The 25,374-nt window shown below is 39.2% G+C and overlaps 2 protein-coding genes and 1 long non-coding RNA gene across 5 annotated transcripts in view; 1 reads left to right on the top strand and 2 right to left on the bottom strand.

The window, feature by feature from the left end:
* The window catches only part of WDR60 (WD repeat domain 60), a 28,945-nt gene extending 11,617 nt beyond the window's left edge, over positions 1–17,328 (bottom strand). The window contains exons 1-12 of the mRNA XM_030496157.1: positions 16,960–17,328; positions 14,811–14,864; positions 12,815–13,247; positions 12,436–12,485; positions 11,508–11,834; positions 9,757–9,815; positions 8,548–8,605; positions 6,301–6,378; positions 5,615–5,810; positions 3,850–3,952; positions 949–1,078; positions 322–433 (exon numbers count right to left, since the gene is read on the bottom strand). Of these exons, the coding sequence (XP_030352017.1) occupies positions 322–433; positions 949–1,078; positions 3,850–3,952; positions 5,615–5,810; positions 6,301–6,378; positions 8,548–8,605; positions 9,757–9,815; positions 11,508–11,834; positions 12,436–12,485; positions 12,815–13,247; positions 14,811–14,864; positions 16,960–16,974 (1,615 nt within the window). The 5' untranslated portion in view covers positions 16,975–17,328. The remainder of the gene's footprint in view (positions 1–321; positions 434–948; positions 1,079–3,849; positions 3,953–5,614; positions 5,811–6,300; positions 6,379–8,547; positions 8,606–9,756; positions 9,816–11,507; positions 11,835–12,435; positions 12,486–12,814; positions 13,248–14,810; positions 14,865–16,959) is intronic.
* A 5,344-nt stretch (positions 17,329–22,672) lies between these two features.
* Positions 22,673–23,781, bottom strand: LOC115608199. The gene is made up of 2 exons (XR_003991481.1): positions 23,705–23,781; positions 22,673–23,123 (listed from the first exon to the last, which is right to left on the bottom strand). It is a non-coding gene; the product is annotated as an uncharacterized LOC115608199 (long non-coding RNA).
* ESYT2 (extended synaptotagmin 2) overlaps positions 23,220–25,374 on the top strand; it is a 77,348-nt gene continuing 75,193 nt past the window's right edge. Inside the window, exon 1 of one of the 3 annotated variants that reach the window (XM_030486591.1) lies at positions 23,220–23,869. In XM_030486591.1, coding sequence (XP_030342451.1) covers positions 23,501–23,869 — 369 coding nt within the window. In that variant the 5' untranslated portion in view covers positions 23,220–23,500. The remainder of the gene's footprint in view (positions 23,870–25,374) is intronic. The other 2 variants (XM_030486601.1, XM_030486610.1) reach the window with 2 other exon arrangements.

Below are 25,374 nucleotides of genomic sequence, written 5' to 3'. Positions count from 1 at the left end.
AAAAGGGAATCAATTAAGGAAACCATAAGAACAATGTCATTTTTAAGCAAGAGGAGAGTGGAATGAATCAACTTCTCTTCAGCAGAAATAACAATACTGAAGAACAAGATCTGCTGGGGAATCATATCTGCTGCCAACACAAAAAGCAATCCAGAAGGAAGAAACTGTTTCTGCCACTCATTCTCCACCCCCTCCAGAAGGGGATTAAAAATGCCCATAGCAGTTTGCTATCAATGCACATTATAAATTATGACAATTAATGGGTACAAAGAGAAAGTTTGTATGCATACATTCATAAATTAGTAAGATTAAAATTTTCACCTCCAGATACAAGGGCACTTTCTCCTGGATGCTGTGTCCATTTCTCTAATGTCTCAACTTCCTCAGTCTGGATGTCTCTCTCAAGATTGTCCTCATTACACTGAACATATGCCTTCAGTAGAGATACAAAGTGATCAATATATGGTCGACACAGCTAAGAATGACAGCACATAACTGAATAGAGCTTAAAGTAATTTTAAAATGGATGTGCTCAACCTCTTCTCTTTCTAAATTCAGTCCTAAACACACTGACACATTGTCACTATTTTGTGTATGGAAATTTTACCACATTTCCCACAGAGTGCTAGACCTACTCCAAAAATACAGAATGTCTTCAATGATGCATAAACACTAAACCCAGCATACTTGGGGTAATGAGACACAGACATACAGAAAGTACTTTAGAAAATGGGGAAGAAACACAAGACAGTTGTTTTCTAACACAGAAAGGAAATGGCCAAAAGTTTTTATGTAATTGCTTTATGGTAATTAAGGCTTAGAGATTAAAAAACATTGATTTATTACTTTGCAGTCCCATTAGTAACTTACTTTCATAAGTAAAATTATTTTCCAGAACAAGAATCAGCACTTTCAGGATTTAAATGTTACTACATATTTGTTACCCACCTGCTTAGTGTTCATTTTACCAAAATTCCTGATATACATGTCGTACTCATTTACAGGAGGCAAATCCAATAAAGAAAAACTCATTGAGAAGTCCAGATCAATTAGTGGGAGAAGTTCTGAACTCCGTTTTCTTTAGAATGAATTACAAAAGAGCAACACAAAAATGGTTAAGACCAAGTATTTGGTATTCCAAAAGAAAAACAACCTGATTTTGTACACCACCAGAGATCTAACAATCCACTCGTCTATACAAATTGAAGCTATACCAAAATCTATTGACAGACAAAAATATATCAACAGAAGTACATATAACATTGTTATGAGTTCTCATCTAATGTTATGTTGAGATAATTATCGTGTTTGAAAATGCAATACTGATTGCAAATAGCAAACTTAAATGGTTTATTATTAAACCCAGACTGTCAAAGCCTACCACCATCATGCCTAAGTATTCAAAAGCTGTTTTCTCTGTGAGGTAACAGATGAATGTCTCTTTCTTCCTGTTGTCAGGATGGTGGGTAATTCTCCTATACTCATTTTATTAACTTACATCACCTATATGTGTACACGCTTTACAAAGATTGTCTATAGTGGCCCAGTTCTGTTAGACTTATGCAGATGTATTTTGGATGACCTCCACTGGTAACAGACTGCCTGAAATTGTACCTCTTTACATCATGAGGGAAGCAAATAACAATAGTAACAACAATCCTAAAATATATTTTGAATATATACATTAAATGAATTTATTACTGATTCATAACCTGTGGACATAAATACTGACCTCTTCCCCAAAAAGTAGGCCTACAAAACCCATCAATTACTGGACTATCAGACTTGATCTAAATTGTATGAAAACAAGTACTAGAGATTGAGGTAGACTGGTTTTTTTTTCCACTTGTATTTTTTGGGTTTGATAACATTAGCACATTGTACAGTATTTAAGATACCTGAAACGTCTTTGTCCTATGAAATGCCAATTTTTTCCATCTTCCTAAATTTCCTTGATTGAATGATAAAAACTAACTCAACTGCCTGATCCAGCTTCCTTCAATCCCTTTACTTTCTGCCTACCTCAATTCTTAATTTTTCCTTCTTTGCTGACAATAAAACTATATTTTGATTAACTGGAGAATAAGTCTACCTGCATATGCTATATCTTACTTCCTTTAAAACATTTATGTGCCATTACTTATTATCATCCACTACAAAGAGATTCCCACCACTCCACTTTATGGTTGTGCGGATAATGAAAAGACAATCTTTGTAACAATTCACACAACTATCTAACGTCATAAAACTGTTAAGATATTTTAAGAGTTAACTGCTTGAGTTACATACAAATGACTGTTTACAAGTTAATCCCATGCTCTCGCTATAGTACGGATTCCTTGACAACATGAAAAATTCTGTAGTCTCCCCTTCTCTCTTACACTTTAATTTTTTTAAAACACACTTAATACGAATACAATTATGGGCAGCAATTCCATATCTAAACAATCTTATAGATGCATATTCTAGTTGCAGTTTCTTTTCAGTAAGGTAGTCTTTGAAAAGGCAAAAGACTAGCGCAACATGAGCTGAAATTTCTCCTCCAGTATTTTAGGCTGGATTTTTCTTTATGTGTAAGGACAATTTTCACACCTCCTTTTTGTTATCTGATGACATTTATTGGATTTTCTTACCCATGTTTTATTTTTACTTCCACTTCCACTTCTAATGCATCACCTCTTCACAAATACTGTGGGCACGGATTGCTGAGATATAATTCAAAAGTATGAAACTTGTTTCCTAGTTATAAATGTTAATGATAGATGCAGACAAATCCTTAAAATAAACTAACAGGCCTCATATTAATACTTGCAACTCATTTATGGAATGCTTTCAGCCTATTTTCTGGTAGCAATATATTATCCCAGCATTCCACAAACCCTTTCTCTTTCCATGGAAATGCTAGTTCTCTTCACAGGCTATATAATTTGTTAGCATGTACACAAAGCCATATCATGTATATAGTCATATCAGTCATAGTACATAATCAGTAGAGGTTGACAAACATTTCAGAAGGCAATTCTTCAAAGATGCCTTCCTGAATTTCCTAATCTGTCTCCACTGTCTAGAGAGGAAGCCTAGACAATGAACTCATGTAAAATTTGGGCATATAAATTTAGGGAAAGTGAATTAGACAGCCTAGACAATAAAATCTCCCTTATATGAATATTAGCCACTGATGTGCAGCCACACAGCAGTGGAATCTGGCATTATCAATAAAATTTAATATTCTTGCTTTATGTGTCCAGTTGGTGTAGTAGAAAATTGGAGTTATATACAGTGTTTCAGATAAATTTGGAGCTCCTGGCAAGTTCCAAGTTCCACAAGAAAGAGGCATCAATTGTTTTCTTTAATACAGAGCTGTCTTAGATCTCTCAAATCTAGATCAATTTTAGATCAGTAATAACATGTTTTTACACCAAGTGGTATTATCCCTGGAAGGGAACATGCTATTTTGGGAACAGTATGTACCATATAGAGACTTGATTATTTCAAGAAATTACAGTTCTGCAGAGCCCTGAGAGCAGCTAAAAGGCTTGCTCTTCAGTAATCTAAGTCAATATCTAATTAAGTGACTGAAGAGTCATATGAAGAAATGACAATCCTGGCAACTTGTTCTACACTAAAATGGTTCAGAAAACCTGCTATATACATTTCTGCTATAAAATGACATGTAGCAAAGCCCGTAAATTATATTTACTCAAGAGCTAATTACCGTCAGCTTCCAAAACAGTATTTGTTTATAAAATCCTCAAGTTTATAAACTTCACATATTTCAAATATTATGAAAAAAATTACATCTCTGATAGTGAGTTGCCATTTTGTGTGGATTATTTAAAATAGACTTACTTCTGCTTATTAGCCATACTTCGGCTACTTTGTCGTTGGTTTGCCATTTGAAAATCCATGAATAATCCACCAAAAGAGTTTCTGACAGAAGGGTATTGCCTTTCTGTGATATTTTAAAACAGTGTTATAATTCACACTTTACAGTGCATTGAAATATAAAGCAGCAAGTTTAAAAAGCAACAAATTTATTATGACACAACTACTAAGAGTTATTAGTTTGCACATTACACAACATGCTCTAGCACAGTTATCAGTACAATAAGCTTCTTAACTTCAGCAAAGGGACAGCATTTTTCCCTTATTATGATCCTTCACCAATCAATGAAAAATTACTGACCACTGTAATTTCTATTTTAGAAGACTATGATGCAGAAAGTGCCTCTTTCTTTCTCCTGCCATTAGCAGGTCCCTTGCTCCCCTGTGTGCAGTAGAATGCTCTATGACCAATTCTAAAAATCATAACAAATTCACACAGACTGAACCATGTGCATGCTACATCTCTAAATAAGAATTCATCATTACAGCTAGTGGAGAACATCATCAACACAAGCTTAACTGATACCCATGTAAGAATAAGCAAAACACTGAAAACTGTTGCTTTAAAAGCTATGGTTAATGTAACAACTACAATATCTGATGTCGTATCGATTTTTCTCCCTTTCCTGGCTATCTCGTAGCTAATTTAGCTTAATATCCAACTTCCAGTCAGGACCAATGGTGTTTCACTACCTCAGGGGAAGACTGCCTTTTTAAGTAATACTTGTAAAATGCTTTTAAACTTCTAAAAGTCATTACCAGAATGATCAACAGCCTTTTTAACCAAAGAAGATCAAAACTTACCAAAAAAGAGTGCTGTGTAATTTACGATGAAGCACTAAGAGTTACAATTCAGAATTTAAAAATCTGACTCTGTAATAGAATTCCATCCTGTTCATTAGATCTATACCATTAATGGAATTCTTTTACTGATGATTCCATATTGTTTATTAGAAAAACAGTAATAATTGCATAAATCTTCTGAAGGAAGAAATTCATATTACAGTATACTGGTTCTGACTTGCAACAAATACTTAACCAAAAATCTATTGACACTGTAAAGACTTACAGAAACTCCATGCTATTCTTCTGCGACTGTACAAACTCCATACGAACTAGAGTAAGAAGTTGTTTAAGAGTCTTTTGAATAATGATTCTCTACTGCCATTCACATGAGTGGAGAGTGAAAAGCAGAACCACAACTGTATTTGTTAAATAACTAGATCTGGCACTCACAGGAATCATATCAACCAAGTACAAAACAATTCCATAGTCACGTTTCAGGAAAAACACCCTGCATTTTAAAAGTGATATAGAACTACATATGTAAGTATTATCTGTATTTCTCTCGCCCTCCCACCCAGAGAAGTGGCTTCAACTCAGCTTAAGAGAGAAAGGCAAATTAATGTCACAGGAAGCCCCAAACTGTTCTAGCACTCCTCCAGTTTTCAAAATCCAGACTCTCATATCCTCCCGTTACCCAAATTAAGACAAACTAAATGTCAGTCTGTAAATTTTTATACTTCACATTTTAAATGATTAGTAATGCCTCTGAATCATTCTTTAGCAATGTGAAAGTTACAGTACTTAGCCATAAACCTAAGTGACTCATCTAGAGGACCAGATTTCTGCCTTCAGGCAGACTTCTAGAAAAAGTGGCCTGTTTACTCTTATATTGTATGTGTTACTCATACATTTAATAAAAATAGACTGGTGTCTAGTCACATACCCATGATTGGTTCCTTTTTTTCATTTTCAATTTCCTTTGGCAGTGAAGTAAAAATTCTATCGTTTTCTGCATTAATTGCTCTTTGAATTTCTTCAATTTCTGATGTTTTGGAAAACTGAATCTCTCTTAGGTTTTCTTCTGCAATTCTTTCTTCACCACTTTTGTCTTCATCATCATCAAAATCCTCTTCATAATCCTTTAAAAGTAACAGGCATTTCAATAACTAATAAACATGCACTATAGATGTATTTTTCACAATCTACTTTAGAAATTGTAAAATGCTGTCAAAATAAAATTCTCATACAGATGGCTATAAATCCTCCAAATGAAAGGCATTTTAAAATAACTGATAGGAAGAAAATGACATGTCTTGATTGAGTGGTAATTTTAATCAAGAGCAGACATGCCCATAGTGTTGTTCTTCAGTACCTGAAATAGATCCCTTCTTTTATTTTGTAAAGACTTCAACTCAAAAGAAGTTGGTTCCCAACCCTGATGAAATCTAAGCAAATATATAGCAGAGAGTTTCTACACAACATTTTAGTTACTTATTATTTACTGTCACCAGAAGATGAATAAGTAAAAACCATGTATTATCCTGTAATTTTTATGTCTGTGAATAAAGTTAATCATTATTTTGATATTTTAGGATTACTTCAAAGAGACAATTGTATGCTGTTACTTACTTCAAAATCATCTTCATAATTTGCTGAAAAATTATCAAATCCCGTGTCTGAATTATAGATGTGTGTATCTTTCATTTCCTAAATGAGAAAAATAACACTGTTAAATAACCTTAGAAAAAAATATACCTTTATCTGCCAAATCTTAGCATAAAGATAGGTAAATAGTTGTTCTTCTCAAATATTTCTACATTTTCAAGCAAACATACAACAAATTCCATTTAGAAATATAAATAAAAGTGTATTAAGAAGTGATAAATATTGACTTAAAATAATAATAGGAAGACAAAACAGAACTCAACCTTATCTTGGGAAGATCAGTTGTTTTTCCAACAATATTTTTGCCAGAAAAGACATAAAAACTGCTGTGCTGCCTATAATTTCAACAGTGTACAGCATGGCTTGTATAGGACAGCAAAATCAAGCCAGTGAAGAGACAAATGTTTCTATAAGCTCACTAGGGGAAGAAAACCCTATAAAAGTACTTAAGCTAAATATTAGCACTAAAGCCAAAATAATGTAAATGAATTGAAAATTAGAAGAAAATAAAGAGAAGTACTTCTGGCATGAAACCAGCCAAGTTTTAATAGTATGGTTTTGAAAAATATATGGCTGAAAGATATATGGCTGCCCATAACATAAGACTATGGAAAGGGATATCTTCATTAGGTACTACTACATTTTCCTAGATCAGGACCATAACCCTACAACATTCCAAAACAGAATTTGGATTTTGAAAGATGGATACAAACATTTAAAAATATGACAAAATATTTTAAAACTTTTTATAGTAAAGTTAGGCGGTATCTGCACAGACTGGCCCAAATAAACCCAAGTCCATACAGCTTACACTTCAGACTTGCTGAAAACTTGGTTGTGCCTGCACCTGTCCTTTTAAACATATATATATATAAGAACATATATATAAAAGCATATATATATAAATACTTTCTCCTTTTCTATGGCAACTTTTTTAAGAGACATGTGAATTACATTGCTAACCATGTTTTACTTGGCTTACACTACATATTATCTGCCTATGCTAGCTGTTTATAGAAAGAAATAATATAACTTAGGTATGGACACAAGCGTGTCCAGGATGCCATCCAGAAGGACCTGGACACGCTTGTGAGGTGGGCCGATGCCAACCTTATGAAGTTTAACCAAGCCAAGTGCAAGGTCCTACACCTGGGTTGGGGCAATCCCAGGCACAGCTACAGGTTGGGCAGAGAAGAGATTCAGAGCAGCCCTGCGGAGACAGACTTCAGGGTGTTGGTTGATGATAAACTTAACATTGGGCCAGCTTCAGTGTGCGCTTGCAGCCCAGAAAGGCAACTGTATCCTGGGCTGCATCAAAAGAAGCGTGACCAGCAGGTCAAAAGAGGTGATCTCACCCCTCTACTCTGCTCTTGTGAGACCTCACTTGGAGTACTGTGTACAGTTCTGGTGTCCTCAACATAAAAAGGACATGGAGCTGCTGGAGCGAGTCCAGAGGAGGGCCACGAGGATGATAAGAGGGCTGGAGCACCTCCCGTATGAAGAGAGGCTGAGGAAGTTGGGGCTGTTCAGCCTGGAGAAGAGAAGGCTGCATGGAGACCTCATAGCAGCCTTCCAGTATCTGAAGGGGGCCTATAAGGATGCTGGGGAGGGACTCTTCCTTAGGGACTATAGTGGTAGGACAAAGGATAATGGTTTCAGACTTAGATTGGGGAAGTTCAGGTTAGATATAAGGAAGAAGTTCTTTACAGTGAGGGTGGTGAGACACTGGAATGGGTTGCCCAAGGACGTTGTGAACGCTCCATCCTTGGCGGTGTTCAAGGCCAGGTTGGATGGAGCCTTGGGCGACATGGTTTAGTGTGAGGTGTCCCTGCCCGTGGCAGGGAGGTTGGAACTAGATGATCTTAAGGTCCTTTCCAACCCGAACTATTCTATGATTCTACGATTCTATGTTTCTATGTGTAGATGATATGTATTATATGTCTAAACTCTTCCCATTTACTGAAAACTATTTTTTCAAGCATAGAAGATACTGAAATACAGTTGAATAGATGACTACCTGCAATGCTTAGCAAATTTATACAGAATAAATCCATTTTCTAATGCTGCAGCCGGAAAGAGAGGTTAGGAGATACCTGAAGACCAATATATATAAACCTTATCTTTGAATGGCTTTATATTGAAATATATATTGTAATTGTTATTAATCCTAAGAAAAACACAACATTCAAAGTTCCAAAATCAAAGTTTTACCTCTTGTCCTGTGTCACTTTCCTCTTTCTCAATGAGTTTTCCTTTATCCTCTACAGCCCTGTTGAAAAAGAGAAAATCAATTTTATTAGTTAACTCTGACAAAAGCACTAGTTTTATGCTAGTTTTGGTTTCTGGGGGGGTTTGTTTGCTTGTTTGCTTGCTTTAGAAAAAACAGGTCTTTTTTCCTGAAAAAAAAAATTAAAAAAATTTAAAATTTCCAATAAACTGAAATATTTCTACAAATACTTTTATAGATCTCTGTTTATGATACAAAATTATATTGAAACAGCCAAGTGATTAATCAGCTAAGAATTCCAAAAACCTTGTCCAAATTTAATGCCTATATTGCATCTAAACAGAAGAATAAGGAGGAAAAAACCTATTAAACCCACACATATATTAGTTGTACTGATATCTGCAGCAAACTGGAGATCAAGATCAGATTGGTGTCATGTGCTCTAAAGCTATAAATCATAGACTGACATTCAAACATTGTCTTTCATTCAAGGGGTTTTATTTATGAGGACAATGCAATCAGGAAACAGGAGAAAATCAACAACCAGCTCTGCTCCTTAACAATCTATTTGATTATTTTATAAGTAGAGTATCAGACTTTAAGAGTAGAATGTACTTAGAAATATAATCCTGACATTTTACTGATCCTGCCGAAGATGACCTTGGCCTTTCCCTTTCACATACAACACTAAACTTGTTATATATAATGTTTTAGATAACATCCAGAGTAGTAACTACTACTCTGTAGTTACAAAGTTACAAAGTAGTAACTTTGTGTAGAGGTACACATATTCAAATAAGAGTCCTGTGTAGTTCATCATGAACCTTATATGCGTCCACATGACTGCATAGTGAATCTCTGGGTGATATAATACAGCATTTCTGTCTCCCACACTAAGTGCCCAGATTAATACATATGTAGTTTGCAAGAATTAGAAAATATCTTTTGCTATCCTGGAGTAGGTGGGAGAGGGAAAAACCCGAAACAAAACCAGGATATAAATACATACATTTTTACAAACCACTGATTTTTTTTTCTTTTTAATTGCTATTGTACTGGGCAAAGGGCCTATGAAAAAGATTGTATTTCACCCTAGATATTTGAGATCAAGAATTCATGCTTATTATTTTGGTGGTGACTGAATTTTAGTGGATACCGTACAGTAAATTTTTATTTTTAATCTCTGAATTTACCTTACATTCTGATGGCTCTTTTCTTCTTGAATCCTCTCCTCTTTTTTGTATTTGCTCTTCTGTAAAAGAGGTCACAATAGTCACATGTCAGAAATGCTGGGAAGAAATATGTCTATGAACCTGTATTAGTAGTAGTGATATTAAACAGTAAGAAAGGTTTATAATGAATCATTTCAATGACATAGTATTTTTTTATCAGTCATTGCCTGTAAGACATTTTGTGTATGAACTAATGTCAGAATGATCTCCTTAGAGATATGGTAAGCAAAGAAAATAAACACCCATAAAAGAAATGCTATATAAAGAATATGAGCTTCTCATGAAAATACGAAATACCGGGGAGTGAAGTTTGGCTGCATCCTCTTCTGCAATATATTTCAGAAAGGAGACAAGAAGGGATCTTGAGTCTTCTACTATGCTTACCAAAACCTTGTAAGTCTTTACCAGAGTAAATTCCAACTTTTATAGGATACCTTCAGATCAGTATATTAGTAACAATGATTAAAAAATGCTTTGGGCCCAGTGTATACTTCTGAAATTATGGGCCCAGAGCACTTTCTTTAATAACCCCTAGACGTGGCTAGAAAAACTGATAGCGACCAAGGACTGACCTCAGTAGGTTGTGGCCAGCCTGTTTCAAAGAATGAGATTTTATCAGTATGGACTGCAACAATTCACACTAGTTAGACCCAGGGATGAAGAACAATCTCAGGCACTTTTAAGCCCCAGTATAGGGACCTCACTCTTACATTCTGTATTACGGAGGTTCGTCTAAGTTTGAAAACGTATTCAATAGGTTGTTACAGGTAAAGGTGCTTTTCTCTATCCATAAGCATCAGAAAAAAAGAAACATAACTCTGAGACAGAAGCATCAGCATTAGTCATATATTCTATAACAGCTATTTGAGTAAATTTCCAAGGAAGTCAAGCCTTGAGCAAGCTCCTGATAGACTTCTGAATTCCACTGCAGAATGTCAGTTATAGGAATCATTTCTGGCAGGCACATACACTGAAGATGCCCAGTATTATTTTACTAGAAAATGTATTTCTGAACTTTTCTTTAAGAAGCTTGTACAGCTTCACTCTTTAGGCAGCAGCAGAAACTACCCTAGACTGTATGAATGCTTCTATGTTCCGTAAAACTTACCTGATTTTAAGAGTTACAGATTACTGCATACTTCTTCTCTCATTCTTGCAGAATGAGTACTTGTATTACAAAAAACAGTAAAAAAAAAGTCAAAGTTTGATTAAGTCTGTAGGATATAACATCATGCTCTGCATTAGAAACATTAAAGATACTCTACAGCTGCAGAAGTAGAGGCAAACCCCATAAATAAGGGATCTATATTCATGTGCCTAGTTGTGAGTTAACCATGCTCCCTTCATAGGCAACATCAAAACAGCTTCTATTAAAATCATATTGTTTCCCTATAAAGGCAGCCGATACATTTAATGGACCTCCAGCCTAATCTCTCCACTTCAAAGTGTTAGTAAAAATTTCAAAAGTCATAGTAATAAAGGATTTTATGAATAAAAGATGTTTCTAACATATATGCAAGTTTCTAGTTCAAATTTCATAAAAGGAATCAGCTCTGGGTTAGGATACTCAAAGGCAGATGTAGTATTTTTATCTACCACCTTACCTTCAAATTTCAGAAAATGTTGACTTTATTATTCCACTCAACAGTGATAATATATCAACAATTAAAGTAAGTTATAAGATAATGTTTTAAAGTCTTAACAATACTAACCCCAAGATCGTGCTTCTTTCTTTCATTTTCTCTACTTTTTACTTTCTCACTAGCTTCTGCTGGTTGCCCGTCACTGTCTCCATGGGAAGATCTGTCTTCAGATTTCTTTGATTTATGTTTTTCTTTCTCTTCCTTTCCATAAAGTTTATGACTTCTCTCTTTTGAAAGCCTCTCTTTTCCTGGCCTAACAGAATGTTCTTTTTTTTCTCTGTGTCTTCTTTCTCGCTCCTTATCCAACTCTTGATCTTTCTGTAATTTGTGTACACGTTCACCTTCTTCAAATTTGTAGGCTAAAAATTTGTCAATGTTCTTTTTGGTATCATTATCCTGGAAAGAGAAAAATGACATTAAAGAGTTAGATCTCCAAGACTGTTTTATCTTCACAAATCTATCCATTGTTGTCCATATGAATGATGGATTTGTAAGCATCTACACTTTCTGCCACATGTACCTTCCAGCCATTTTTTTTAATCTACTATAGCAAGTTTCAAATTATTGTATCACTTGAGATTCTGATATTTATTCTGGGACATCATGTACTTTGCTACAGAAATTCTTTGGATTATGTATTCTTCACACAAAATTTTTTTTCTTTGTCTACTAGGTGGTCTAACAAAATGGGATGTACACTTTACCAATATCCTTGTAATAAAAGCATAGATAGCAGATGGAAAATTATGACAGCTGTACAAAAATAAAGCACTGTTTGCTATGCAATTTTACTTTAGGAAAAAAAAGAAAAGAATTCAGTATGTCCTTAAAATAGAATGGCTCAGATATGTTTTGTTGTGCGTTTCATACACTTGTGAGGACCTTGCTATCTATGCATCTCTGGTTTCTTAAGAACTGGAGTCTGATTCAGTTTCTTCAATTCTACAATTTTATCCTATTCCATTACAAAACACTTCATTGCATTCCCTTCCTTTACCTTCTTTTCTGCATGTCTTCTTTCTCGCTCTTCACTTGTTTTCTCCTTCTCTAGAAAACATATGTATAAATTAATGAAAAAATTTATTATACTCAAACTCCATACGTAATTAATTCTAGCTTGGAGAAAATAGTATTTCAGTGACATACTTTTCCTAATACATAAGAGTTTTCTAATAAACCCTTAATATTCTGTTGAGATTCTCTCTCTGAGGTTGGTTACTTCTACATTACCGCAAGATTCCATAGAGAGATACATTTCAGTAGGTACTCGCACCTGCCTGTCTTTATCCTCTCTGTACAGATGGGGTATGGTTTCAGAGTATTTCTATCTAAGTATTGAATATTTCAAAGTACAACAGCAACCCAAAGCAACTTACCCAAACGATGCCTGCTTTCTCTTCTTCTGTGATGTTCTTTATCTCTTCCTTCAAATGATTTCAGATTATTTTGTGTATCTATTTGCTTTACCTCATGTCTTCTGTGCTTTTTGTCTGGTTCCCTATAGCTCTCCCTGTCTTTATCTTTTGGAAAACTGTATCTTTCTTTCTCCAGACTTAACTCTTGAAGTTTATCTTTGTATCTCACTCGGTCTCCTTCCCCCTGGCGCTCTTTCCACCTCTCTCTCTCTCTCATTTTATCCCTGTCTCTTTCACCAGATTTTAATCTCTCTCTCTCTCTTGTTCTTTCCTTGCTCTTCCCTCTGTCTTTGCGTTCATGTTTATGAGTGTCTGTGTCATAAACAGGCTTCTCTTTCTGCGGTTTCTTTTCTCTGTGCTTTTGGTCTTCAGTTTGACTATCTGATTGTAATGCCTGAAATAAACCAAACAAAATTAAAATTTATTATTTACAATTCAGCCATCAATTTTGATATAGTATATTCATGTAGAAAAGAAAATAGTAGATTGCTAACTGTAAATTTCATTTCCCAAACTGTATTAAAATGCTGGTATATTTCTAGGCTTACTTTATAAAATTACTAACATTATGTCTGTACTTATTGTAAAAAGAACTAATAAACGAAACAAATAATAAGCTGCATTTTCAATGTATCTGAAAATAATTTGGTAAAAAAAGAAAATTTACAGTGGAACTGTGCGTACCTTTTAGAGCTAGGTTGAAAAATTAACTAAGCATCTTAAAGCTGTTACCTCACGTGGACAGGACCTGTGCCATCTTATAAAATATGCTACAGATATAAACAATAATTACAGATAACTGGGCATCCTGCAGCTGCCTTTAGAGTAGATTAGCTTTTACTTGAACAGAAAGCACGATATAAAAACTGAAAAAAGTTTTTGGCCTAGAACCCTTGAGGATGCAACTATTCTTAAATTTTTCTGAAGTCATAAGACTGTATTTTAACCTTCCTGAAGTAAGTAGCACAACTCCCAGTGATTTCACTACACCCACGATTTCTGCTATTTACTCAATGCAGAACAAACAGAACTTGCTTTCATTATAGTTGATGCGTAAAGTGAATTAAACTTTACCCATCTGTTTCACAGAAATTAAAGTCCAACCACACCACTTCTGTTGGAACTAAAGCATTTCAACTCAAATTCATTTGCTTTACCTCACATGGAAATAGTGGAAATGTTATTGAATGTCTAAAAATACAAAGTACTTAATACTGTAGCACTGACACTGAAATAATGGGGAGCTTTGAAATGTAAGGGATAGAAAGCTAGGCAATAGATTAACAAGTAGGATGCTTTAGTTTAATCAAAGGAGTAGTGAAGATCTGCAAAAGACATAGAAAATAAGATGCATACTGGAAAACAGCTTTAAAAAAATTATAGCACAAAACTAAGATGAGTATCAATAATGTAACTGACTGGAGCCTGAATGAGTATTTGACCAGTGGATAAAATAATTAACCAGTTTAAAAGTTCATGAGAAACATGATAGGTGATAACAAATACAATACACAATATACACGTATGAAAGTGTGTAAGCACATATAAAGCAGAAATTTAACTTGGATTTGGGATGGCCAGCCAATCAGACCCCATTGTGTGCTGTGTAATTACCATAACAATGGTATTTTTTTTCCATTTACTTAATTAAGAAATCTGTAATCTTACATGATTTGTGTAGCTAGGAACAGCTGAATGCTGGAATAGACAGATTCCAGAACAGTCAGTTGTGGCAAGGCAGTTAGCAGCTGCACTTTAAAGATCTGTACTGTTTGTATTCAGTGATGCAGACTTAAAGCATCTGGTGTACCAAAAAGCCTTAGAGTGCTATTACAGATCCCACAAGGCAAAGTGGCTAGTAGAACAAGCAGCCAACCCTCTATGTCTAGACCATCGATACATTCTGCTGCTCTAGGGTAACTTAACACCCAAACTAGTAGAAATCAAATAAAATCACCCTAAGATGTTTCCTAAGTTCTTCTGATTTCCAGGTATCTTCTTTGGTTCTTCTCTAGAACAGAAGAGACAGCAAAAGACTGAGTAATCAATTTGCATATAGAAGTAAATCATTTAACAATTAATAGGTTTTCAAAGGAAAGGATTAAGGTATATATGGCAAGTACCAGTGAATTTTGTAACTTAAGCATTAATTGATTTAGCCCTAATGTGTATAGTTACAGCATACCTGATCTGACTAGACCTGGAAGAGGCCTGAAGCTCTGACCTCTACTGGGTTATCTAACTCCACACACACACACTAACCAATATTGAAGCCAGTGCCTATGGTGGATAACAGTGCAGCCCTTCAAGAAAGACTTAAAATTGATCTTCCAGTGCTAGACCAAATGGGTAACACAGCCAGGCCACTTCTGGAAAGTAATCAATCTAGCAATGTCATTAGGTTCCATCTCCTGCTTTATTAGATCTAACTTCAAAGTCTTGGTGAGGGACTTTCTTAGGTGAGGTTTTAATATCTCCGAGGTTGGAGTTTTTCCAGGCAACCTGGTTCTTGGGTTTAACCACACTCAATTAAAAATGTTTTCCTTATACCGAGTCATGATTTCCCTTGCTGATAGTTGGGGCCACTATATTCTGTCCTCTCACTGTCCATCTTGGAGAAGAAATTGGCTCCATCTTTTCCACAGATCCTCTTTAGATATTTGAACACAGTAGCTAGATCCCCTCTCAGTTTCCTGAACAGCTCCTTAGCCTCCTTCCAGATTAATACTGGTTTTTTTAAACCACTCTGGGTTTAACTTAATTCATCTACCTAAAAGCATGAGGAGCTAATCAGCCGATGAGACAGATTTACTGAATTCAAAAAGTGCTATGAAAATCTTTATGAATCTTTACCTTAAACTAAACAATAAGTATGTTGCCTTACGAAGTATAACAGAACAAGAGACCTTGCTACTTCAGATAAAACTCTTCAAGAGAGATCAACAGGGACTTCCTTTACTCACAACCTAGAAAGATTGGAGGTTTTCAGAACTTTATTGTTAAGAACTAAGAGCTATTAACTACGATTCTAAAGAAACAGAAAAACAGTAAGAGAAATTTCTGTAGTTTTAAGCCAAAATAATTTTTACATATAATGTTTATCTTTCTTATTGCCAATACAAATTGCCTATTTGAGAGCACTCAAATAGGTAAGCAGCACAAGTGATAGACTTGATTTGATAGAAAAGAAACAGCAAAAGGAGGCTTTATCATATAGTGTTGCTGCTAGCATAGAGGGTGTTAGCCTCTGAGTCTTTGGCAGCCTTATACCAATGCACCTGAAAACTTTGATCTAAAAGATTAACTTTCCATCACAATTCACTAACAAGGTTATTGATGTACCACAACTACTGAAATATCTGAATTAAAGTTTTTAATACTACTACTTTCACACACCTTTCCCAGACACTCTATTTCCTACTCCGTTTCCTATTCAGCATGACCACAAACTAATTACCTGTAAAATCCAGATTCACACAGCAGTAATAAAAGTGGTTTGATACTTCTGCTTTTTCAAGTGAATATGTACCACAATCATTGATGCCAGCATCCCTGTGACTTTGTTCCTCTATTTTGGAGCTTTTCATAATTTAACACCAGACTTTTCATAAGTTAACACCATCATGCAAAAGCTATGTGGTTTCCTAAAGAACTAAACCCCATCAATTAGCTGTTACAGGAATATCAATTATTAAATATATTTTATCTGCAATCTGAAACATTTAGAGGTTTGGATATCTTCATAAACCACCCATCTTCTGCACAAAGATCTGAGCAGCCGTGGCGGTTGGGTCTCAGGACCAGCAGAAGAAACAGCAGGGCTGCTTCCTGCCTTTACCCCTCAAATGTCCGGGCTTATGCAACGCCAAGGGGCACGCGTGGAGCTGCGAGGCGCTGTGGAGTGCGGGGATGGCTTTCGCTAGCGCCAAGGCACCTAATGCCGAAAGGGCCGGGAGCAGGGGAGGAGGCCTAGCAGAACAAGCCGTGCCGTGCTGCCACCGCCCCGGGTGCGCCTCCTCAGGGCCCTTCCAGAGTGGGGAGAGGGAGGAAAAGGGGCGAGACGAAAAGGCCCCATTTGCCAGGAGTTGGGCCGGGCGGCCCCTCACCTTGTCACCCTCCATGGGAGGGGGGGCGGACAGGCACCGCACCCCGCCACCACCGTCCGCCTCGGAGCGGGCAGGGAACCGCGGCAGCCGCGTCCAGGCCTGCCTAGCAACAGGCGGCGAGGGTAAGGCAGCCGAGCGGCCGAGCGATGGATGAGCGCCGGGGCCGCCGCCGGAGCGGGAGGCTGCTGCCGCCGCACGGCATTGTGGGAAGGCGAGAGGGTGCCCGGCGGGTGTGGGGTGGGCGGTTCATGTGGTAGCTGGCTCCGCTGCGGCGGGATGGCGTCTGGCCATCTCTAGCCTTTTCTGAGCGAGATGCGGCAGTCTGGGGCGCCTGCAGGAAGGTTTTCTTCCCCGAGGCGGTGCCTCGCTGGGTTTCCTCAGGTGGAGGGGGCCTGGGATGGGCTCGGACCCGGCGAGCACTATCTTGTGAGGTGGGGACGGGGCACGCACCCAGACGGGCTTTAAAGTACCCCTGTCCTCCTGTTCATTTCTGGGCTTTTGTAGGTTAGGTGTACCATTAAACCATTCCTAACCGTAGCTGGTTCACTTCTAGAGAAGTCATGAACAATTAGTGGGGGGCGGGAGGGGAGAATGTTAAGAGCGGTAACTTAATCTGCAGTTTACCCAGATTTTAGGTAGAGGCAAGTGTGAAGAATACCTGTAGGAATAAAGGTGTTAGTGATATTCGCACAGTAACAGATACCGGAGCTGTTTTCTGCAGCAGAGAGCATGTGGCAGCTTACCAAGCACACGTGAAACAAACTACGGAAACAATGATTGCATACAGGAAAGGTGTGTGCCGTTTTCACAGCAGGTATTTACAGCCCATTAACATGTGCAATTTAAAAGACCGGGTGAAGGTTCCTCCAGGCACTTCTAACTCTGTTGCATATCTCTTCTTTTTACGAGTAAAAAACAAACAAAAAAAAGTAGGAATATTAATTACTACTGTAGAAAACTGGCTACTAGGGGGAAGCAAAGGAGCCATTCCTGCATTTGAGAAACATTCCAGCTGTAGATCAATAGAAGTGTGTCACGCTGACTTAAACCAGATAAATTTTAACCACTTATGCTTGGCCTTAAATAGTCAGTTGACAAATACATGCAAAGCTTTAATACAGTTGCCTCTTTTTCATGCTTCCAGAACAAATTAAAAATGCTGTAAAAGTTGCCTCACTGTCTGGACTATAAAATATTTTTCTTCATCATGTACCAGAAAAACAAAGGCAAATTGAGCAAGCAACTGGAGGGTGAGGAAGGAGGGGGGAACAAACAACCCTTCATATTAAAAACCCCACAAACAAACAAAAAAGCCCAACCCAACAAAACACCATTAACCATATGTATGACCTTGAAAGGCCGAGAGAAGTTGTGGCTGCCTCATCCCTGGCAGTGTTCAAGGCCAGGTTGGACAGGACTTTGATCAACCTACTCTGGTGGAAGGTGTCCCTGCCCATGGGAGTGGGGTTGGAACTGGATGAGCTTCAAGGTCCCTTCCAACCCAACCTATTCTGTGATTCTAAATTACATCCACTAAATATAAGCATCTCTGGATATTAAACTATTTATAAACATTCTTATGAATTATTTAGCTGTCTTTAGCAAAACAATAATAATCTGTAAGCATTTTATATCTTATTTCCTGAACAAATAAAAATGCACTTACAAGCCATCTTGGATTCACTCAAAGAGCTCTTTAGCCAAAGTGGTGTGTTATAAATTCATGGAAGAAGGCATCTGCTTAGGAAAGGATACAGAAATGCTGTCCTTCCTCTACAGGCTGCAGGAGAAAAAACTACCTTCAAGTACTCAGAAAACCCTACCTTCAGGTACTCTAATTAATTTTGTTTTTTAACAACAATGTAGCAAATACATGTAACTAAAACTAGCAAATGTGACAGTGATACCAAAGACTGGACAGAAGAAAAAGCTTTTTATCAGGTTCTGGTCCTACCATCTACTCTGTAGAATATGCATATGTATTTTTTACATCCCCCCTCCCAAATCAGTTTTTGCTGCTGGTAGCTTTTTCTTACCTTTATCAGCATATACCAGTCAGGCAGCTTTATGGCAAAAGAAAAATTACAGATGTGGGAAGGCACCACTAGAGGGTTTAGAAAGAACTTTTCAAACCTTAAAGCAGGGATGAAACTGAAGTTGAATTGCTGCATGAGAAGACCAGCTGCAATAACACGTTTGGAATACTAGAAATAAAATTTGTGCATGTTTCAGTGTTTCCACCATGTATTAAACTACAGTTTCTCGCTATTGCCGGTGGAGGCAATAAAATGGCATGTAGCCATTGTACTGCTAGACAGCATAAAAGGACGCCCTAGCTTCTCTTGGGAAGAAATATGTTGTAAACAAGGCTTTTGGTAGCCCTGGGAATTTTAATACAATTTTAGCTTCTACGTGCTTTTCTCTTGTCTGGCTTGGTGCACATATGTTCTTCTTGACCGGCATGGTTATCTGAAAAGCAGGGATATAAAATAACTTAGCTTTTTACATTCTGTCGTAATAAAATATTTTTTGTCTTTGGATGTTTCTCTAATCCTGTGAAGCAATATTGCTTAGGGACCATATGGCAACCCTCCACCATGCCTAAAAATGATGACTCTATTGGAAGAAGGAAAGAAAGAAAGAGAGAGAAAGAGAGAGAGAGAAAGAAAGAAGAGAAAGAGAGAGAGAGAGAAAGAAAGAAAGAAATAAAGAGAGGGAGGGAGGGAGGGTTTTTTATTATTATTGAGGAAGAGACTTGTTAGCATATAGGCTTTGTAGCTATACTGTTTTCTGGTTTTTAACCCATTTCTGCTGAGGCCTTATGAAGACAAGAAGAAAACCCAAATATTACTATCAATGGAGGTGCATAAATGACCTCTTGCAAAGTGTTTGAAATACTTATGTTGGTCAGTCTCCCAGATTCATAAATGGAAACAGTGAAAAATGTGGATCTCTGAAGTAAACTTTGTGCATTTAGTTTTGAACTATAACTTGTAAGAATCCCATTGGGGGTGGCGGGGGGGGGGGGGAGGAGGCTATGATTATTGTGAAAACTGACTAAGAAACACATTTTAGTGGAAACTATATTTTTCTTCAGGAACAATAAATATTTGAGGATCTTATCATGAGAATACAGTTTATACGTTCAGTGAAACTGAAGCCAGATTGAGTGATACTGGAGATCAGATCTGTATGGTTTTGTTCCAAACAACAGAAGCTCTGTACACTGAACAGGTATGGCAGAGTCTTCTGACTCTTCTTTGTGCTATATATTGGATAAATTGAAGCAGGCAGAAAATACTTGTGATATATACCAGATAATCTGGAGCAAGTTGAGACAGCTGGCTAAAATCAACAGAAGTTGATTACAGAAGTAATGACTAATTATTCCATTATGAGAACTTACTAGGATGAAACTTCATGTAAAATATGTTTACATTAATAATTCCCAAATTTTTAGGGGAAAAAAACTCCTGAGTAATCATTCTTATATTTCTATTTAGTAAAGATTTCTATGCGATAGTTAAAAACCTGTAAAGAGAAGCATCAGACTGAAATAATGCTGTTGGGTGAAATAATGTATAATACCAAACATTGTTCTTCAGGAAGATTAAGTGTTACTGAAAATTGTCAAGAAGCAACAATTAAAATTGCTTCCAAAATGTGTATTCTTATGTGAAATTCAAGGAATTTGGGGAAACTTAGGTTTTCTTTTCCACCATAGGAACAATTTTGCTAATTTTTCTCATCCTCAAAACCCCAGGTGTATAAAAAAGATATTTTGGGAAGTTACTCTCAAGAAAAGTGCCAGTACTTACTGGAAAAAAAAGCATCTGATGTGATGCAAAGTAAAGATAAGAAAAAGATGACACTGCTTTGACTCCAGCAGAAGCTATTGAGTTTGAAAAAACAAAAAGGAAATTCAGTAAAAAGGAGGAACAAACACATGTGGCTAAGAATGGGTATGAAGGAATGCTGCAAGCAAAAAGCAAAAAATTAAAATTCTACGAAGGCAACAGACCTACAAAGCAGGATATGAAAAGAATAAATATTATCTAAATGAGATAAACATAATCAGCTCTGTAGCTGATACAATTCACTATAGGATACTTAAGGAAAAGCCATAGTAATCTCTGTGCTGTGAGTATCTTCAAGAGTTCTTGATGCACTGAAGACTGCTATCACAAGTATTAAACAATAGGATCAGGAAATTCATGAATTAACCATTCCAAGCTTCTCAAGCAAATTATAAAAAAAATTATCAGCACCAAAAATATTAGAATAAACAGATAGCTTGTGTTTACTGAGAACATTTTATGAAAAACTTAGTAATAGAGTAACTGACCCTAATGTATTCTCTAGCAGCAGAGTTTGTGTCTTGATTTTAACGAGACTCTTCTGTCCTATTATAACAATGGGTGTGCTAACTACATACCACCCAGTTCCTTCATCAAAATCCTGTGTGGTGCCAAGTCAGTTATCTACGGAACCTCTACAAAGTCAGCGGTTACCTCTTTCTCAGAACTTTCTATTGATGTTACAGATAAATGCTATCAAAGTAATGCTACAAGACCTTGCTTCTGTTTTCCTACTTGATTGGCACAGTATCATCCACCTGTAGTTGTGATTAATCAAACAATAAAAAAAAAAAAAAAAAATTACTCTGCCCAGGATCAATGCTGGGCTGCCAGGCCTACGATTGTGTGCTTGTCATCCTAAATGCTACTACAAGATTTTTATTCTGATGTGCTTCTCCACTGTATTAATACTGACTGTACAGGGTACTCCTCTACAAATTCTATATCCAGCTCATTTGCAGAATACACACTGAGACATATAGGAGAGCAGAATGAGATGCAGCATATGGTAAAGTGTTAGTCGGCAAATGTCGCATTAATCACTTGTTTTGAATTTCCATTTTGGTTCATGGTACAGTTGTATTCTGCTTTAGATACTTGTAAAGCCAAATAGGGGAGTAATGGGAGCAATGGAGTCTAAGACTGAGAACAAAGGGCTTGAAAAATGAGAAAATAGTAGTAGTGGTTGTAATGGAGGGAGCCAACATGCAATATGGCCGTTTGTGTTACTGAAACTCAAGTTTCAGATGTTCAGGTGTTACTGAAACTTGGGAGTGAGGAGTTCATATTAAAGTCTGTATAAGTAAACTAAGTAATTGGAAGAGGAATAAATGCAAAAAATCACCCATGTTTACTGTAGGGGTATCAAGTATGACTATGTAACCCCTTTAGATGCAAATAATATCAAAAAATTGCAGGTGAAGAGAGGAGAAAATACCCTTATTCCCACAAAATGAAAAGTTAGCTAGTTACAGCCAAAAGGAAAAAAAATCCTGGTAAATGCTGAGTTTAATCAGCACGTATGTACGAGCAAACTGATGAACACACAGCTAAAGAGAAGCAATAGCCGCCCGTTTGCGAACTGGTGGTTACACTGGAAGTATGGCAAAGATAAAGGAGTGGTAGGAGGAACGATGTGAGAATCAGTTGTTACTGTGTGAAAGGGGAATAGGACAGATGCCTGTAGAAAATCAGCTTTTATAGTTCCACAGATCAGGGTTTGTGTAAGACGGTGGGTGCCGCCCTGTGTACTCCTGTGCATTAACAAGATGACAGAGGAGCCAGCCGTACCTGAGGATGTGTGAGCAAAGCTCTAGGAAACACCTGTTGCAACTAAGCCTCTGGTTCCTCTGGGCCATTGATCAGTCGGACCTTTAATAGTATCCCTCAACCGGGAACAAAGAAAAACCCGAAGCTTGTTAGTGAAGGGTGTAACGGGTAGGAACGTTTCAACCGCGTACAGGACCGAAAAGAACGGGCAGTTGGTGCGCTTTCCCCCTGGGGATGCACACCCTAGCATGTTTCCGCTCCCCAGCGCCTCAGCGAACTTCGTGCCAGCCGCAAGAGCCCGTTTCCTTGCCGCGACCCCCGGAGCCGCACTCCCTCTTCCCGCAGCACGTTGCCCTCTCGTTCCTGTGGTGGTCTGTGCTCGCTGCGGGCGGTTGGGCTGGCTGCCCCCAGGTGAAGTTGGGTTCGAGGCGAAGGGGGTCCCAGTGGCACTGAGGAGAGCTAGGCGAGAGGCGGCAAAAGTCTCTTCCTGGCCCGGATCCCGCCGTGCGGGGCAAACCCGCGCTTCCTAGGACAGGCCTGCAAGGGTAACATGACAGAATCACAGCGGCCCGGGCCGGGCTGGGGGTGGCGGCAGAGCGGTGAGGGCGGTCGCGTGGCGCGGGGGGCGCCAATGGCGGTGGCTGGGAACGGGGCACCTCCCCGCGGTGGCGCAGCCCCCCAGCTCGCCTCGCTGCAGCACCCTCCCCGCGGCGAGGGCAGCGGCGGCTTGGGCCGGGCCGCCCCGAACCCGGAAGCGCGCGGCGGTTGGTGTCGGTGAGCGGGGACGGGCGCAGGATGCGAGGCGCCGCCGCCGCCCTGCCCCCCTGCCCGCTCGCAGCCAGCGCCCGAGGAGGAGGAGCAGCAGCGGCAGCGGGAGGGGCGGCAGCAGTAGTAGGAACCGCCGCTGCGATAGCATGAGCGGGGCCGCGGCGAAACAGTCCCCCGGCGAGGGGTCCGCCACGGATCCCGCCACGGATCCCGCCACCCCGGACAAGGCGGCGGCTGGGGACTCGGTGCCGGAGCCGCCGCCGCCGCTGCTGAGCGTGGATGTGACGGGTTTAGTGTCGCAGTTTGCGAGGAGCTTCGTGCTGATCTTCCCCGTGTACGTGCTGGGCTACCTGGGGCTGAGCTTCAGCTGGGTGCTCATCGCCCTGTGCGGGCTCTTCTGGATCCGCAGGCACCGCGGCGGCAAGACCTCCCGCCTGGGCCGGGCGCTCGCCTTCCTGGAGGACGAGGAGGAGGCGGTGCGGCTCAGCGTCTCCTCCGCGGATCTGCCTGCCTGGGTGAGTGGCCAACACCCTCCGGCGCTTCCGAGGGAGCACCCACGCCCGGCGGGCAGCGCCACTGCCGGGCGGGCTGGGGCCTGTCACCTCCCCGGGACCTGCCTGACTTCTCACCCCGGGGCGGCCCTCTCCTGCCCGGGCTGCGGGGAAGCGGCTCGCTACAGGCCGGAGCTCCAGAGCCAGCCTGGCGGAAAGGAGGGGGCGAGGAGGTGGCATCTCCCGCGCCCTTAGGCTACTTGTACCGGTTTGCCAGCCTCTCCGCGGACTTGGCGTCCAGCGGCGGCAGCGGCGTTGCCGGACGTGGGCAGGCGGAGGGACCCTCCTTGCACCGAGGCGGCCTGTCCCCGCCGCCCGCCCGCCCCGGCCTCTTGGGTCCGCCAGCAGCTGAGGCAGCGCGGCCGCCGTGTGGTGACAGCCCCGCGGCGCTGAACCTGCCATGGCTGGGGGTTCCCTCGCAGCAATAAACTTTACCTCAGGGTTTGGTTTTTTTCCCCTCAGATGTCAGTGAACGCACACGTCTTGGACGTGGCGCGGTCTCTGCGGCACACGGATCTCGCGACTCGGGCAGGACCTCTTAAAAAAGTTGAGATCAGAGGCAGGCAAAATCGATATCTTAACGGTTGTAGGGTTTTCAGTAAAGCGTTACTTAATAGGGAGTGACATAAAACCGAGGTGGTGTTTCTGGCAGGTTTCAGGGTTGTGGTGTGAGGACCGAGGAAATGGGGCTGTGGTGGTCTTACTTTGTGCACTGCTGTGGTCAGTTTTAAAAGGCTTTCTTCGAAAGCGGCATTTTCCTTTGAAAGTTTCAGGCTTTCTATTAAGTCTTAATAACTACGATATTTTTTTTTAGTCAAGGTTGAACACTTTTCCATTTTTACTTTGGAGGCTTAACAAGTTTTTAGATGCAGCTGACAGCCAGCCACCCATCAGTACCAGCGCTCATATAAATGTCCTGTTCTGCCCTGGTGATCTGCTGTGCAGAGCTGGATGCTCTCTTAGTCTCTGTACCTGAAGTCTTGAGGGTTTCTGCTAAACCTTTCTGGCTGATTTCTTTGTTGACTACTCGTTGTTCCTCAGTAATAGCCATCCAAATCTCTGCTATGTACTCATTGCATTGATCAGTGTTCCAGTGATTAGTATCGAAGTAACTGTTTTTCTGTGATCAAATTGCTGTACCTGGTGTGACCTGTCCTAGCTTTACTGAGGAAGTTATAAGAGTTACAGATGGCTGGAGAGAATATAGTGTGTTGGTGTGAGATGAGACTCTCTTTTAGCTCTGTTTTTTCATATCTTTTACCCAAGTTCTTGTTGAAGATCATGGTGAAAAGGAGGACAGAGTTTAAGAGAGATGAAGTGGTTCTACTGCTTGAAGCTGCGATGTGAGTCTTAAATAATCTGGGTAATAGCTCTTACATTAGCTCTATGTTGATTTGTTTTGTGGTTTTTTTTGTAATCATGCAGCAATATAATGGAAGTATTCTTATATGAGGCATTTAAAATGAATT

This window comes from Strigops habroptila, chromosome 1 (genome assembly GCF_004027225.2).
Source record: "Strigops habroptila isolate Jane chromosome 1, bStrHab1.2.pri, whole genome shotgun sequence".
Classification (NCBI taxonomy): Eukaryota; Metazoa; Chordata; class Aves; order Psittaciformes; family Psittacidae; genus Strigops; species Strigops habroptila.
This window is presented reverse-complemented; position numbering and strand designations above follow the sequence as displayed.